This window comes from Erpetoichthys calabaricus, chromosome 13 (assembly GCF_900747795.2).
Source record: "Erpetoichthys calabaricus chromosome 13, fErpCal1.3, whole genome shotgun sequence".
In the NCBI taxonomy this organism is placed as follows: Eukaryota; Metazoa; Chordata; class Cladistia; order Polypteriformes; family Polypteridae; genus Erpetoichthys; species Erpetoichthys calabaricus.
Genome location: NC_041406.2, coordinates 113,096,606 through 113,113,917, shown reverse-complemented (window position 1 = coordinate 113,113,917; position 17,312 = coordinate 113,096,606). Strand labels below are relative to the sequence as shown.

Here is a 17,312-nt window from a genome sequence, read left to right as displayed (position 1 = left end):
CATTCCACTGACCTCCCTCTCATTCACACACATGTATTCTGTCTTGTTCCTACTGACCTTCATTCCTCTCCTCTCTAGAGCATATCTCCATCTCTCCAGGGTCTCCTTAACCTGCTCCCTACTATCGCTACAGATCACAATGTCATTAGCAAACATCATAGTCCATGGCGACTCCTGTCTAATCTTGTCACAAGGGATATGCAACAAAGTCCTAAATATAAGGCTTTAATAGGCCTGCCATTGCTCTGCCCCAGACATTATGATGTCCTGAAATGGTGGAACCATGTAGAAAAACTGTTGTCATTTTTATATGGCTCTACCGAAAAATATGCAGATACCCTTGAAATAAAGTCTGCAATGTGCACTTTAATCATATCTGAATTGTTTGCATTGTAATTTTAAATTGTGTTGTAGAGGAGTAAATCAGAGAAAAAAATGTTTCTTTGTCCCAAACATTATGGAGGGCACTGTATATGATTTATAGCTGCTGCATAACAGTTTTGGTCAAAACAACCCTATTGTCTCTAGAGGTCTGAGGATGGAGGGCCTCCTACTAGTTTTCCTGTAGCTTACTGTGCAATTCTGGAATAGTCTGTTAAACAGTCAGTGCCCCCATTGTACAAAATGTGTGTAAACAATATATAATATATAATATACCCACATTTTCAAAGTTGCTCTGTATAAATGAATAAGAGAAGTAAAACCTTCCTTATTCCCTTCATTTCGCCTGCTCTGTTTCTAACATGGTAATTGTAGATATTTGTTAGGTCTTTTTATCCATCAAAAATAAAAAAGGTGGGGATTTCTCTACCCCTATTCAGATAACCTTTATTTTTTATCACCAGATGCCATACTTTGTTTAGATTCTTATTTTAGGAGTTAAGAAATATGAGATAAAAGTAACATAAGTTAATGGGAAATTCCCATACATTTAGCCAGTCAAATGTGAAAGACAAAAACAAATAAATGAATAAAGATGAGGCAAGTCACTTCTGAACGGTCTAAATTGTTCCAGAAGGCCTCAACCCCATATATCAGGGCAGATTGTGTGGAACGCTGCACTGTGTCTTTATTACAGCCACCCCATAATCCGAAAGACTTACCTTGCATTTATCACAAAATTACTACAAAATACAAAGTTCAAGTCCCAGTTTGCTAAGAAACCAAGTCCTGTACTGTACACGTCCTCCACTGTTCAAGTGTGGCCATCCCTGTGCTTTACCAAAATGAGCTGAAATGAGTCAAAAGGAGAAGCTTACTTCAGAGGCAGCCCACGAGTGTCCAAATTTTCATAATTTGTAGGGTCTTTCTGTTGTTGCCTGAAGGGAATATAGATGGTCAAAGAGTTACTTTTAACATGAAAAGAAAGAGATGCTAGCGTAGATCAAAATCACAACAGCCTTAGGCCATTGAGAGATGAAATGGGCACTGAACTTTTTGCCAAGTCTTTCAAAGGCACACAAGGCCTTCTTTGTGAAAACAAGAGACACACATGTACAGCATGTACAGTCTGATTTAGCAAACGTTCAGCCACATTTTTTCTCCTCTTCTTATCTTCTATCAGTTTTTCAGAGCTGAAAAATATTAGAAGGTCATTTTTGATGCGCTGGTGAGAAGTAAGTTTTTTCTGCACCCTGTGTCATCGGCCAATATTTAGATAATAGGACTGGCGATTACCTTCCTGAGCCCGTCAAGGTAAATAATACCACCCTGTGAAGAGAGGGGGCACTGCCATTAATATAATAATAATAATTCTTTGCATTTATATAGTGCTTTTCTCACTACTCAAAGCGCTCAGCAATTGCAGGTTAAGGGTCTTGCTCAAGGGCCCAACAGAGCAGAGTCCCTTTTGGCATTTACAGGATTTGAACCGGCAACCTTCCGATTGCTAGTGCAGATCCCTAGCCTCAAAGCCACATTATGTGCACACACATAATCGGATTAAGCTGAATAAACCAATTAAGGCACAAACGTGGTTTCTAATAATCTGTGTTTACACACACAAGTAATCTTCTGGCGTTCTCCATTGTCACAATGCTCCATTGTCATTAAACTGTGCAGTTAAACATCATCATCGTCCACCGTGAATAAAACAATAAGCATGATACCTATAATAATTTTCTTGTGTGTTTTAATGTTTATTCAAATTGACACTTTATTTATAGGTTTCTGTTACCAGAATGTATACAGCAAGTTCTTTTCTGCTTGGCTGTGTGTGTACGTGTATGTGTGCTTCTTACCTTACACTCAGTGCTGCTAGAATAATAATAGAATAATAATAACACAGTAGGTTACTCATTACTTTAAAAAGTAATCAGACTAATTAACACAATGTGGTTGAGTAAGGTAGTGCAAGTCCCACAGATAAATGTTGTCGTCTCCGTTTGATTCAGTACAAGGAAATTTAACAAAAAGGGCAGCTATGCACGCCAGTATAAATAACAAAAGAAAAAAGTCAAAACTGAAAAGCTATCTGACTAGGATAACAAGATTCATTTCTCTTTCTCAGGTTGTAAAAATGTCTGTCCTCCAGTGCAGTCTGTTCACAACTGACCGCCTCCTTTCGGTAGCTCTGGGCTCTATAGGCGGGAAACCGGATGGGGCAGAGTCAATTGCCCTCACTGGGCGTCTTCTTAGTACTGCAGGGGGAAGAAAAGAGGAGAAGGTTAGCACGAGTGCCCCCTCTTCACCCAGGGTGATAGTACCTGCTTCAGATGAACCCAGAAGGTAATCCACAGGCGTGCATACGTGACAGCACATTATTTTTAATGTGCTACCTTACTGCCCTTGAGATTGTCCTACTGAGATTAGCACTGTACACTCAGTTCATCAACTTAAAATTAGTGAGTTCTGAAATACTGAGATAGATTATTTTTGCTAGAAGAAGAAATAATTTGATCGGCCGACCAAATTAATTTTGTATGAAAGCAAATACATGTGACAGGCTGACATATGCAGATGATTAAATCCTTAACAGTAAACCTGGTTAATGGTTTACATGGCCACATAATTGGATTATTCATGGAGAAGCCTTCCTCTGTCAATCAGGTTTCTCATAACCAAATTTCTTTAACTGGAATAAAGGTTTATATTGCATTTTAGAAATCAGGTTTATGTGAATAACTGGGGTCTTCTTTTTCTCCTGCAAGTTTGAGAGGCAGCCCCAGGAAGATGCCTAACGCCTGCCTTAAGCCCTGAGATGGCTATGTCCCTTCTGGTTGGGACACAATAAAAATGGGCGACTCAGTTTGAAACCAGCCAGCATCAGATATGGAGCTCCCACTGACTAACAAACCCCTAATATTTATTGTGTTTTACTTTGTGTTGCTGGCCAGATTTAAGCCTGATTTCTTTGTGCACAAAAGTGCTGAACAAGTTTTTTTTTGTTTGTTTCTTTGGTTTGACGACTACAATTAACCAGGGGAACCTGGCTGGCGCCCCAACTATATTTCCTGGCTTCCTCAAAGTCGGTCCTTTGGTCACAGTGCTTAACTAGCCTTTTGAATTTCCTTTAATAATCAAGATAAGGTGACAGCTTTCCAAGCTTTCCTAGACTAGGGTTGCCAAACGTCCCTTATATACGGGACATGTCCCATATTTGATCATTTTGTCCCCTGTCCCGTACTGACCTTTTAGGGACACCCAAATGTCCCGTATTTAGTTCATTTTCAAATTTCGTAATAAAAATATATTTTTACTATCTTCTTACAGTACTTAGTTGTAACTTTATAAGTAATTATACTTCTTTTCTCAGATTCTCTTGATGAAAATAACCCAAATGTAACAAGGAAACAAGTGTTTGCTGCCTGTTTGCAACTTGTTCAGTTGCTATGGTTGGCTGAGGACAGCGACACTCTTACCGTTTTGCTCTCCAGCCGCGCTGCTGCACAGTTCTGTATCAGCATTGCAACATACAGCGTCAACAAGTGTGTTGTTACTACTTGCCACGGCCCACTTTTTTTCTAACTGCCTGTATTAAATAATAATAATAATTCTCTGTTGTCTGTATTAAATAAATATTTTCAAATGATTTCAGTTTTACAGATTTTTTTTTAGCTTGTATTAATTAATTTTCAAATGATTTTACTTTTGTTTTCCTCATAACCCATTAAAATCCTTGCTTTATGTTTTTAACTTATGTCTCTACTTTTATATAATATATTGGTTTGGGTTTGTAGGGGGCATGTATAAATTTATATATATATAGTAATATAGAGAAAGATTTTAAGAGTGTCCCGTATTTCTAATTTTCTAATCTGGCAACCCTATCCTAGACAAATAGATGCACAGCCTATTAGGACCAGCTATGAAAGTCGGATCTAAGAAGACCAGCAAGTGTTTTGTTACCACTTCTGGTTGGTAAATTGAGGCATCTACGAGAACTGTGACTACTAAGGGGCAAACACCATTCACAAATTCAATTCAACAGTCTTGGGTTTAAATAAATATATTTATTATTTAACAAAGTGATTTCCAGCAGGTCTCTTTACCCAAATCGGCTCAATGCAATGCACAATTCTTTTGTTTGATTCTTTTCACTCCCGACTCCTCCCAGGCAAAGCATCGTTCACCTCCACCAGACTTGAGGTAGGGTGGCTCTCTTTATGCTGGACTCAAGAGTACTTCCAGTGTCACAACATTGCACCCAGGAAAGACTTCTGGGTCTGGTGGAAGCTTCTGAAAATACTGTGCTTACCTCTTGGCAGCTCCCTCTAGTGTCACTCTTGTGCATACCCCCCCAAGGCTACCCTGTGGTAAAGTGAGTAAGAGGTCCATGGCAGTGTGCTAGTTTTTAAATAAAAATGCTGTAGCTCAGGCTCTGTGGGTGTGTGTGGTTATACGGCCCCCGGGTCTTTAATGAAAATATTGTGTATCAGGGCTACCACGGGAAGAACTCCTTTTCCCAGCAGCCCCAAAGGGGATGGTCCTCATTGAATGACTGAACCGGAAGCAGGGGCTGCTAGGAATGAGAAAGGCCAGCGAGAAAGTTGAAAAGGGGGCCCAGCGGAGCAGCAAGAGATCTGTGTTTTTGTGTAACCTGTCCGATGTCTCTACTGAAAAGTCAATTGCACCCTGGATTGTGTCCCATTAGGATGAATGGACTGTCTCGTTCCTGCCTCTCGTGTGTATAGTGGTGGATTAGTCGTTGTGCATCTTCAAAAGGAGCGCTCCTGCAAAACTCACCCCTCGCTGCTCAGGACTACTGGTAGGACTGTTTCATTCATTTATTAAGGAAGCTGTTCAATGAAAATATTGTGTATCAGGGCTACCACGGGAAGAACTTTTCCCAGCAGCCCCAAAGGGGATGGTCCTCATTGGATGACTGAACCGGGAGCAGGGGCTGCTAGGAATGAGAAAGGCCAGCAATAAAGTTGAAAAGGGGGCCCAGCGGAACAACAAGAGATCTGTGTTTTTGTGTAACCTGTCCGATGTTTCTATTGAAAAGTCAATTGTACCCTGGATTGTGTCCCGTTAGGATGAATGGACTGTCTCGTGCCTGCCTCTCGTGTGTATAGTGGTGGATTAGTCATTGTGCGTCTTCAAAAGGAGCGCTCCTGCAAATCTCACCCCTCGCTGCTCAGGACTACTGGTAGGACTGTTTCATTCATTTATTATGGAAGCTGTTCCTGGGATTGTCATCTTCACACCAAACCATTTCATCCGCTTTTGCCGCATTGGACTATATAAGGACATTGTTGTGAGTGTTTATTGTTGTGTTAAAATTGTATCGCTGTACGGGAAGGGGAGGGTTGACTAATTTTCTTGCTTTTATTGGATTTTTCATTTAATATATTAGTTATTCATTTGGTTGGGCTGTGTCTCTGCCTGTGAGTGTATGCGGGTCAGGCCAAGGCATGGTGCGTTCCTGGAAATCCTCACCGAAAAAAATAATTAAATCACTGTCCTGTCGACGGTGTGAATCTTAGCAGCACTGGAACGCTACAAATGGAGCTATTCGAGCTTTCTTGTGAGTGCACAATTGGCTCCCGTTTCCTCATTGACTATTTGCGGATCATAATTAGGACACTGTGCACAAAGGAGTATAAAGGGGTAGGTTAAAAAAACAAGGATGGAGATTAAGAAATGACAGAATCTGGAAGAGCAGTTGGGGGGACGTTCAGTGGCACCGTGAGGGAGCAAAATGAATGGTGCTCCAGGGCTAAGCATTTTGGAGGAGCAGGGAGAAATCAAGTGTTCCGGGGGCCTGCTGGACAATGGATTGGTGGCAAGTTGATGGAGGTTTAGCTCTGAGCATCCCAGTGGTGACTAGCTGGGTTGGCTGGGATGAGAGCAGGAGAGAGGACCCAAAGCTGCCTGTGTCTCAGCCCAACTGCAAGAAATGAGAAGGGTGAGCTATGGAGACGATGGAGAAGACACACTGGGCTGGCAGCAGATTATGTACCTAATGTCTTACTGTTTTATGCTTGAATTTGAACTTATTTATACATTTTATTCTCTCAAATTAACTGCTTGTATTGCAATATGCATTTATTCGGAAGAGACCCCACACTTTATTTGATTTTTGGGCATTGGTTGAAATAAAAAGCACTATCCACTGATTTGCACCTACTATCGTGTTTCCCCAAAAATAAGACTGGGTCTTATATTAATTTTTACTCCAAAATATGCACTAGGGCTTATTTTCAGGGGATGTCTTATATTTATTTGTGTACAACAATCTACATTTATTCAAATAGAGTCATGTCTTCTTCTGGAATATCGTCATAACTCTCCACATTCAAACCCTGAATTCCAGCCTGAATTTCTTGCAACTCTAGCTGCTTTGAGGATCCTCCAAGATCGATGTGCCTGCTTCGAGGTTTAATGAATGGTTTGATGTGGTGAAGCAAATGCTGACATACAAATGCATTCGTGGTGCTTTTATATTCAAGCGTCGCATATTCCCCATCGTAAAGACACAATATATTTTAAAAGTCTCACATACCATCTTCTGTGTTGTCTTTTTTTGCATCTTCACAATTAGTATCAGAATGTACGGCAGCGTATTTGAGCCACAGAGAAAAAGGACACAGTGAAAAGGTCTATTTTGTGATTAATGTGGAAATTTCAGCTTTAATCTTGAAATGACCACTTTAACATCGTAGTTAATTTTATCATTAAAGTAGATTGTCGTAAACGTCATCTTAAAACTGACCAGTTGCTAATTGCTATGTGCTTTTGTGGCTTCCTCCTGAACTGACAGCAGTGGCAAGCAGCGATCATCACACAGAACATATTAAATGTATGATATTCCAGCTCTCTGCACATTTAGAATCCTTAGATTTATACTTGATATCACTTTCATGATCAATTGCATTAAAGTGTGTATGTTACATTTTACAGATAAATCGTTAACTTCATTTAAATAATGAATACTGTTAATAATTACACGTGTGGGCGGCATGGTGGCAGAGCTTCTACCTCACACTAGGGAGTCATGTCCCTAGTGTTCCTTGCCTGGAGTTTTCATGTTTTCCTGATGGGTTTCCTTCCAAAGACATGAAGGTTTGGAGATTTGGTGACACTAAAATGATGCTCGTGTATTTGTGTGCTTGAGTTCAGCTTGCGATGAGCAGACAACCCGTCCAGGGATTTTATTTCGGTCTCGCGCCCGATGCTTGCTGGAATGGGCACATCCCCAGATTGACGAATGTAGTCATTAAACATCCTTTTCAGAGATATTGTGGCAAGGTGTCCTCGGAATTTAATGGATGTTTAGGGCAATACATAACACAGCAAAGCCGAACTCTCGCCGTGATGATATCTCGCACTGCAACCTGGTGGAATCATCCAGATTTACGTAAAGTACACGCACAAGTATAAACAGGACAACACCTGGGTAGCAGTAGCATCCGCTGGAGTACACATCACATTGCGTGATAGTATAAACCCGGCCTTAAGCGCCTTACTTTGCAGCTGACGATCTTGACTAGGGCTTATTTTTGGGGTGGTGCTTTTATTACAGAGCAGCCAGAAAATCATGCTAGGGTTTATTTTCGGAGTAGGTCTTATTTTCGGGGAAACATGGTATTATTGTTATGTGTCTTCATTGGCCATGCTCTATCCTTAGTTTATGTATGTTGATCTCCCAGGTTTAAGAGGAGTCTGCCAGCTGTGGGAATCTGGCATGACATGCCTAAGAAGACTGCAATACTCAGATATGCACATGGGTGATTCAACAAAGGGATGCTGCCACCTAACACATTGGGGGAGTCCATAGCCCTTATAGTTGGGCTCACTCTGTCCTTCCAATACATGCTTCTTCTGAGCATGTAAAGGTCTATCCATTTCATTTGGGGAACCTGTCAACCTTGCCTGCTATCACAACATCAACTAGGTGATCAGCCCTGGCAAGCGCATGTGTAACCTGAGCAGCAGAAGGTACTGCCTTCTGTTGTAAGAAAGTCCACAACCAAGTTGTGTGGGTGTCCCACATCCTCACTTACCATCAGGCTATGGCTTTGTGTCAAGAACACACAAAAAGGGCAAAGTAAACCATTGCTTGAGGAAGAGCATTTTATCACTAAAACTCTTCAACCTGGACTACAGCTATAATGTGTAACAGATTAGCTTGGTACCATGGAAACCAACATATCTACGAATAATAAAGCAAAGAGACTCCACCAGTCAAAGTGAGCTGAACATGACAGTCACTACAGCCAAAGACTCAAAGGCCAAAACAACACAAGTGCCATCTCCTCTACACCATCACAGTTGTTCTGAGGAACCCAGATCAAAGATTACAACATCAGTCCACAGAATGTCAGAAATCACCATGCAATCAAGTATCGTTATCTGCTTTATTTGTGCCAAGAAAAATTAGGATTCTTAATAGCCTGTTACCTGCCACTATTCTACAATTTAAATCCAAATGTCAAAGATGTGTAGTCATATTTTCAGTTTTAGATTAATATTATTAACTGGTCTGTTTAAGTCAAAATTGTGCTAATGAATGCATATATTTAAGACAAGGAAGGAAGTTTCGACCTCCTAGTTATATTCACTGATTATGGCACCAGAGACTGGCAACCCGTTGCATGTTAATTTGCGCATGTAAGAATTTCACTGCATTCTGCACATGTGACAGTGTTGACCCTATGAACCTGTTGCTATATACCGCTTCTTACTGGTTAATCACTACTGTGCAAAATATATCAGCATATACAGGAAAAGATCTGCTAACAATGATGTGTCACACAAAAGTTTATATAAAACTGGCTCCATGGAAAAATCTTGTAAGATCAAGAAATAAATGTCCTTTATCCTACAGGGAAATTCCAAAAATCTACATCATGCTTTATCATTTCACCCAACAACAACTTCATCACAGCTGCTGTTTATGGCTCAGACTTACAGACTTCACATATGCTTCCTGTCCTCACCCTACTGTTTCACACCTACTGCAAACCGTATCAACATAACAGTCCTGGTGTTAATATGTCATGCCCTTTCATCTCTTCTTATGCTGCTAGATAGATAGATGAAAGGATTTTTGAACACTTTCATGTAATTCATTTACAGTTGTGAATTTGGTGACATATAAGTGCTGTCATGTCACACCAATTCCAAATCCATTCTATATTTCAATGATGGAAGAAGGAAGAAAAACAGCATCTTTTAAAGTTTTAGAGGAATCTTTTCAGGTAACTTCTCGATCTTTATGTGTCAGAGCTCTTTGATGATTTTGCTTTTTTTTAGGTCTGTATTGTTTGTATAGTTAGTGAATTGAGCTTCAGTTCACAGTACTTATGGATTTTCTATGAATCCTGCATAAACAATGATAATTCTAGTAGTGGAGTGCCCCTCGGTCTGGACCTGAGTGGAACACATTCCTCAGGTGGACTAGAACTATCTGAGGGGATGCGACTACTTGGAGAAGTTTAAAAGCAGCTCAGATATTGGCAATTATGGCTGCAGACACTGCGCTTAGAGAGCACTTTAGGTGCATTTCCTGGCTGCTAGAGTCCATCACAATGAGGTGGAGTTGTACAGCATGGATAACAGTTGAAATGATTAAAGCAGCTGGCAGAGCATGGAGCTACAGAACACCTGAGCAACATGGCAGAAACCACCAAACTTTTTAGGGCCACTCACCAGCAGTTGACGCAAAGTGGCTAAATCCATTCCTCCATCTCTCCACCCCCTGGGTTGTTATACTAGTGGCAGAGGTGGGATAATAATAACCAATACCCCCACAGTGGCCACAGCTCTACCAAGATTGAGGTGCCAGAGGTGCTTATTTGCAAAGTTTGACCATTTTGTGCTACACTTGTGGATGAGAGCTTAAGGTTGAGAGCAGATTAGCAATTCACCCAATGAGAGAACAGGCAGGTGAGAATCCATAGGAGCAGATGAGACTCTTGTGCACAATGAAGGAACTTAAAAGGAGGTGCAATGAACAGCATGGAATTTTTGAACTCAGCAGAGGAAAGAAGATTGCTGGTGTGATGTGAAGGCTCGTAAAGACAGTGATCCGTGTAGAAGATGAAGAGCTGTGTCTCCCAAGGCTAACAGGAGGAGCTGATCAGGGTCTTTTCTTAAAGAGACAATAAATGGTCCTTTCAAGAACTATTAAGCATCTGCTTATTTCTGTGTGTCAGTCTTTCCTTCTCGATACTGTGGGTTGTTACAGTACTATGTAGCAATACTGACATTTTAGGAAATATGCTGGTGAAAAACTGTGCAGAATGTTGGACTAAAAAAATGAAGAGGTAGTTGGTATAATGAGAAGAGTTCATAAAAACAGTGGTCCTCCTGAGGATCTTCAAGCACTTCATCAGGTATTTCCCAAGGTTCACAACAGTTGTCAATCCAGGTCCCCATAACTAATGAATTAATAGGAGCTCCCTACAAGGACCATTTCAAATAAACTCATCTGAAACTGATATTTTTTTAAAAAGTTACTTACCACATTTACTTTTTAGTGGTAGCCAAGAAAACAATTTATCTATATTTTCATGCAGGATAGATAGAAAAGGTTAATGACATAATAGAAGCCAATATTGACCTGTGGTGTACAAATGACTATCCACGGAAAAAAGAAAAAACTCATATCACATAATCCACGTTCAGTTATCCTGTCGTACACACAAAATGGGCAAAATGTTTTTTGTTACTAAAATATTGTTTTAAATAGTTACCTCTGGAATAATTAGCACATATCGTAAACACTAAAGTCTCATGGAAAGGAATTTGTGACGTGTGCCTCTCCCCATCTTTCATTGGTCAGTAGTTCTGCCTTCAATTCAAACTGTCAGTCCCCTGAGGCTTTAGTTTCTTCTTTATGATATACACTGATTATTCCAAAAGTAACTACTTAGCAGTATTTTAGCAAAAAAAGCATGCAAATTTGTGCGTACGACCTGCATAACTGAAAAGTAGATTATACGACTCGAGTAACATGAAATTTTTTTCTTTTTCTGTTTTTGGATGGTTTTCAAATCGTCTGTCGTTGTGCAGCATTAGTCACTACTGACTTCTAATAAACATTTTTCTATCCATTCTGACTGAAAATATTTTTCAGCCACCACTACAAGGAACACGGTGCAAGTAACCTATAAAACAATACCATTTTTAGGCGGAGTATTTCATTAACTACTGCTTGTGTGTGTGTGTGTGTTCAGTCTTTTCTCTACCACACACTAAATCTGTTAAATAAGATGAAAGTTGTTGAAAGTCAAAGGTACAACAATATTATGTTTTGTTTGTTGTTTCTAGTATAATGAAATTAATTAAAGCATCAGACTGACTTCATCATACAAAATTTTAGTATTGATTACTCATTGTTTCACTGTTTATTTGAAGTCAAGATTCACTTAGCTAGCTGTAACAGTTTCCTTTTAACAGAGATATCACAGCCCCCTCATAATTTACAGACTAACCCTACAGTTTTTTGCCAGGCGCAGACCCTCTTGTACAACACAAATTACTTCCGCCACTCTTCCCATACTGGTGATAACTTATGTTTCCTCAGGCTCAGATGTTTCACACCTTCATTCCCTAACCTTCTCCTAATTCCATTGCTAACATCTCTCCCTCACACACCATTTTCTCTTACTCTATTTCTCACATCCCATTTGTGTGTCTTCCTTTCTCCCCTCTTAAATCCATCTTTCAAGCTGCTTTTGCTCTCTTAGAACATAATAGTTCAAAACAGAATGTCCATTCCTACGGACTCAGATACATACCACAGCTTTTTTTCCATTTCTGTCTGATCTGCAATAGCATAAAGGAAAAGATCTCATTAGCCGCTGGTCAGGTTTAAAGGAGGCACTTATTCTATGCACTACTAAGATGCTCGTCTCTGTATGCTAATTATCCTGCATATTCTTTGGGTCAAAAATCAATCCTTAGCCATTACGGTTTTTCTCACCTGAGTTCCACTGCCAGGCCATACCCCCTAGCAGCAAGAGGAAGATGAGGAACTTGGCCCCCAAAGCGATCCACATGAGCAGTAGAATGTAGGTTGAGTTTCGGTAGGTGTGATGAATGAAGTAAATGGTGGCGCGGTCACTTCCATACTCATTGCTTGCAATGCAAGTGTAGCGGCCCTCCTTGCTCAGATTCTGGAGCTCCTGTACAGTTTCATGCTGTCCCAGGTTTGTCTGTACTTTTCCGTTGTTTTCCTGTTGATCGTCTGGCCCTGTCCATGTGATTATAGGCAGGGGATGTCCTTCGGCCCGGCACACTGCATTGTACTCAGATCCTCCACTGCCCTGCACCAACAGGTCTACAATCTTCGGGACTGCTAAAGAGAACAGGAGTAAAGTGATGTACTATGTTAGCCATTTATGAATGTAATGAGAAGTGAAGCAATAAAGACAACAGACAGAGCATGTTATTAAAAGAGTCTCTGTCCACTGTCTCTAACTAAAGACTGTGACCTGTAGTGGGGGTTGCAGTGCCACAAGTCTCAGACACCACCACCCATAGTCCTGTGTTCAAATAAGTGATTTATTATTATCAATTAACTTAGAAAAAGGCTTTTCTACTACAGACCAACATAAATCCACACTCTTATCTTTATTCCTTTCCTCCACACCTCCAGGCAAGCTTTGTCTTCCTTTCTCCCAACTCCGACTCACCTGGATGCAGCAGAGTTGTTCCTTTTATTGTGGACTTGGAAGTAGTTCTGGTCCAGCCCAAAGGAAGCACTTCAGGGTCAAACAGAAGTTGCAAGGAGTAGGGTTTACATATACCTGCAGCACCCCCTGGTGGGACCCGCAGGACACATCAAGGCTGTGCTATCGGACTCAAGTTCCCAGCATGCCTTGCAGGTGTCTGCACAGGTAGAGTTGCCCAGGGAGTCTGCCATCTATCATGTCAGGGGAGCGTTTAGCCTCACCAGGATGTCTCCCTCTGTCCTTCCATCCTACTGGTCTCCCGGCCATGTAAGTGGTCAGAACCCATGCTGACTGGGACAGCTGGGCATGTGGGCTCTCCGTCACAAGATGAATAACAAAACTGGTCATGGTGCCGCTGTGCACTAGTCAGTGAACTGGCATCCTTTTCTGAGACAGGCCTCAGTGGAAATATCAAACCATACAATCTCCCAAAGAAAATTAATGAATGAATTAAGACACTATATCACTTTCATACTGAAGCCTACTGTTTCTGTATGATTTCAAAGTTTTCATGGCCCCACAAATCACACACTTCAGGCTGCAAATGACAATGCCTGACTCTTGACTTGTTAAGCCAAAGATAAATGTACATTACGAGATGTGGGTCTAAAAAAGCCCTCCATGACAGCAGTAGGGAGTGTAGATCTGGGCTAGCTAGTGTGTCAGGAGCAGAATCCTTGTGAGTGTATTTTGATCAAGTGGCAAAATTGCAAGGTTCTTAAAGTAAGGGAACTATATTGCCATAGAGCCAATTTTGGTGTATTAATGTGACATGCATTACCTTGTGTGAATACCATTCATAATGGTCTTGTTAGTTATTCCCATGTATGTCAATGTCAAACCTATATTCCCTGTATGTCATTGCATGCGTAAAAGTTTATAATTAATAAGATTATATAAAATAACCATCCATAATTCTAGTAAATGGATAATCAGCCAAATCCCAACAATACTGGATACAAGACAGGAATAAATTCTAGACAGGGAGCCAATTCATCACAGGACACATTCACACATGACCTTACACAAATTGTTATAGAAAAATTATCGAGTGCCACCCTGCTATCCTTAAACAAATGCATTTAAAAATATATACTTCACTCAAGAAAAGAGGAAGCTAAGAATGCACTTGTCACAGCTTTCAAAATTAATAAAGAAACAGTTGTAAACATCAGGAAGTAAATCACCCACATAGATAACAGAGAAAATGACCCTCTAGATTCATTTCACTGGATGCAGGAGTCAAACCGAGGTGCTCACAAGCCCCTTCATTTTTCTCCAGGTGAAGATTACCTGCCACATGCAAGTGAGTTCCCATCTTGTTCTCAAATTTGGCGCCCCCTTGACCTGGCATCTCCACTCGGCAAAAATACTTGTTGGAATCCCTGTAGGTGATGTTGTGCAGCTGCATGGACAGGTCGTGTGCCTTCGGATTCCCAATCAGCTTGTAGCGCTGGTCCAAGTTGACCTCAGGCCGGCAGCTCCCTGTGCTGTTGTGAGTGGTGCACTGGAACACCACCATGCCATTGTGGATGCCACCCACTTTCCAGATTACCTGTAGGGTGTCATGGTGTTGTCGGTGTGGGTGGGTGAAAGTACAAGGGAAAACCACGGGGTGGCCCACCAGACCAGTAACCTCTGAAGGAACATTCATGGACCAGGTGCCTTCATCATGGCTTCCTGCTGAAGATGGGGAGAGTCAGACCTCTGTTTTATTGAGTGATCTCCCATCTATTCACATTATTATGTATTTTAATAGCATAAAATGACAACTTTCTGAAAGCAAATTCAAACTTACACAGGTGGAGCACAAGTGGAGAAAGTGACTTGCTCAACTAATACAGCAATCTAAATCAAGGTGAGCACCATGCATAACATACCTCCAGTATCCAATGAGTAACGGTTAATAATGTCAGAGCTAAAAGAGCTGAGAATTCTGCCTGTAAAATGACAGCATCTGAAACATTTAATGGTGCCGAGTGTGGTCTCCAAAACAAATTTGTTGAATCTAAAATTGTCCTTTGTAAAGTACCGGTGCTATGTTCAGAGATGGTTCCTGCTTTACACTTTCTGCCATTGATATGGGCTCTGACCTCACTGAGGCCCTTAACTGTGTTAAGCAGCTTTAAGAATATTATATTAAAAGTGCCCAGAACCTATAGTGACACTAAGGTTCATTGTTCAACAACGTCCAGTCTAAAGCAGAACCTTTAATTAAAAGAAGTCCAGAAGTTCCCTCTGAAACTATTTGTAATATATGACAGTCCAGATTTGATTCTAATTTTGGTAGTTCCGAGCTTCTTTTCTAATGCATTCCGGAAATCACTAGCCAAAAGTAGAATGTTGATTGATATGTGATTCATCACTTTGAGTCTAGAATAATTCAAATGTCTAAATATTAAGCTTAAAGTGGTTTGTTAAGAGCTATGTCTAAAAATGATCTTACCATCCATCCATTTTCTAACCTGCTTATCCAGTTAAGGATCACAGGGATTTGTCGTCTCTCCTGACGGCAAAAGGAACAGGTGCTACTTCATTTATAGTCACACTCACTCATACAGGGTGACTTCACAACTATCAGTCTTAATCAGTTTCCTACTCCTCACTTAGAATCCTACACAATTTTCAATCAAAGTGAAATCAGCATCATAATCAAATCCCCTTCAGAATGTCCAGTGACAAACTCTGTCAGAAGGTTCATATCTATGTTTATATATCGTCTGGTCTAGAGCTTCCATCCTAATCCAAAAATATTACTCTAAATTAATCTGGAAGTGGAAACTTGAACTGCTCGAAACCTAAACATCAGCTCAGAACAGTACAAAGATACCCTGGGTATTGATAACCTAGAGCCGAAAGCCCATTGCAATTCAAAACATTTATGATAAACCTATTAATAAAATCACAAAGCTGAAGCCTAATTGCAGTGATCTACAGGACTAGTATAGTGACAATAACTTAGAACCTGAAATCGCACTTCAACTATAAGCACTGTGTAAATACAAAGCATGCATGACAGCTGGAAATGACTACACACCCAGAGACAGAGAAAAGCAGCGAGTATCCCACATTCAGCCTTGTCCATAATCTTCAATGAGAATCAATGGCCAAGCCCAATAAGGCTCCATGATCATGAAAAGTATGTCGAACAGTGGATAGCTGTGTTACTACAGAAGAGGTACTTACCAGTTCTGCTGAGGAGGAGAATGCTGAGGAAGACAATGACTGGAGCAGTGTTCATCGCTTTCCCTGTGATTGCTCTGAGAGTCCTGACTTCCTGCACATTGGCCTAAATAGAAGTGATTCATACAGCGACCATCACTGAAAGGGCCTGCTGGCTGACTCACTGCTAGGCCATCACTCTCTGGAGTTTCCCATCATAGAGCTTCTAACAGTGCTTTATTCCAACCGTTACCTTTCACCGGCTTGCTCAGCAAGGAAAGGCCATTCCGAATGATTCTTGTTTGTTCAAATAGCAGCTGTCAATGTGGAAATCCGAGGAAGTACTTCAGACCACCCATTCCAATTGAACCCCGATCAGAGGCCAATTTCTGGCTTTGGTAAACATTTTAACAGAATTCTGTGCTTTTCATTTTTTCTGTAACTAATTCTTTGTAGTCGAATAACATATTCTAGCGCTCAGTGAAAACGTTTTGTCTTTTCAGATAGCTTGTTTGCAAAAAGTCTGATGTGTTATTTCTGAGTAACTATTTAATAAAAAGCATCCAGTCCCATTTAGTGGACCCTACTGCCAATGACAGTAAGTCTGACTTTGTAGCAAATTGCCTTCCATTTGTGCCCACACTCTGTGATCGTGCTTTTACTTAGATGGGGTATCTGGGGACAGTCAGTACTGCTTTTGCTTATGGTAGCTACGACAGTTTGTTTTTAAGGTCCTGAGTAAATCTGCCAATCTGCTACTGTCCAGCTCACAGCTGCTCAGATGGTATTGCTAAAGGAGACTTCAACAGAAAAGAACAACAACAGGTCCAGCATGTTAGTGGAGCTGAACAGCACATCCAATTTGATGAAAGAGATGACAATTAAGGAATCCTTAAAGGATGCAATAAGATCCATAGGGACCGTGGACCATGTAGTCCACTCTCTGTGCAGTCTTAAGATAGTTTATTTTTAATAGTACCATTAGATTGTTCCACTGAGCAGGCTGATAAGCTTAGAACAGTAGTG

The 17,312-nt window shown here is 40.7% G+C and overlaps 1 protein-coding gene across 3 annotated transcripts; it reads right to left on the bottom strand.

Annotated features, from left to right (window-relative positions):
* Positions 1 to 2,114: 2,114 nt before the first annotated feature.
* On the bottom strand, positions 2,115 to 16,417 carry LOC114664050 (sialic acid-binding Ig-like lectin 15). 3 transcript variants are annotated; one of them, XM_028818034.2, is made up of 5 exons: positions 16,311 to 16,417; positions 14,418 to 14,807; positions 12,374 to 12,748; positions 12,189 to 12,216; positions 2,115 to 2,639 (listed from the first exon to the last, which is right to left on the bottom strand). In XM_028818034.2, exons 1-5 carry the CDS (start codon positions 16,363 to 16,365, stop codon positions 2,609 to 2,611), a joined length of 879 nt encoding a protein of 292 aa, XP_028673867.1. In that variant the 5' UTR covers positions 16,366 to 16,417; the 3' UTR covers positions 2,115 to 2,608. The 3 variants fall into 3 exon arrangements, with proteins under 3 accessions (XP_028673867.1, XP_028673869.1, XP_051791799.1); XM_028818036.2 differs by having other exon boundaries at positions 12,374 to 12,745; XM_051935839.1 differs by having other exon boundaries at positions 14,418 to 14,804; positions 16,311 to 16,392.
* Between the last annotated feature and the right edge of the window lie 895 nt (positions 16,418 to 17,312).

Excerpts from the sequence above, each read along its gene's own strand:
- LOC114664050 (XM_028818034.2), bottom strand. The coding sequence starts at position 16,365 with ATGAACACTGCTCCAGTCATTGTCTTCCTCAGCATTCTCCTCCTCAGC. Across the intron at positions 12,749-14,417 it reads AACTCACTTGCATGTGGCAG|CAGTCCCGAAGATTGTAGAC; the intron begins GTAATCTTCACC and ends TGTTCTCTTTAG. Across the intron at positions 2,640-12,188 it reads GAAATGGAAAAAAAGCTGTG|TACTAAGAAGACGCCCAGTG; the intron begins GTATGTATCTGA and ends TTCCCCCTGCAG.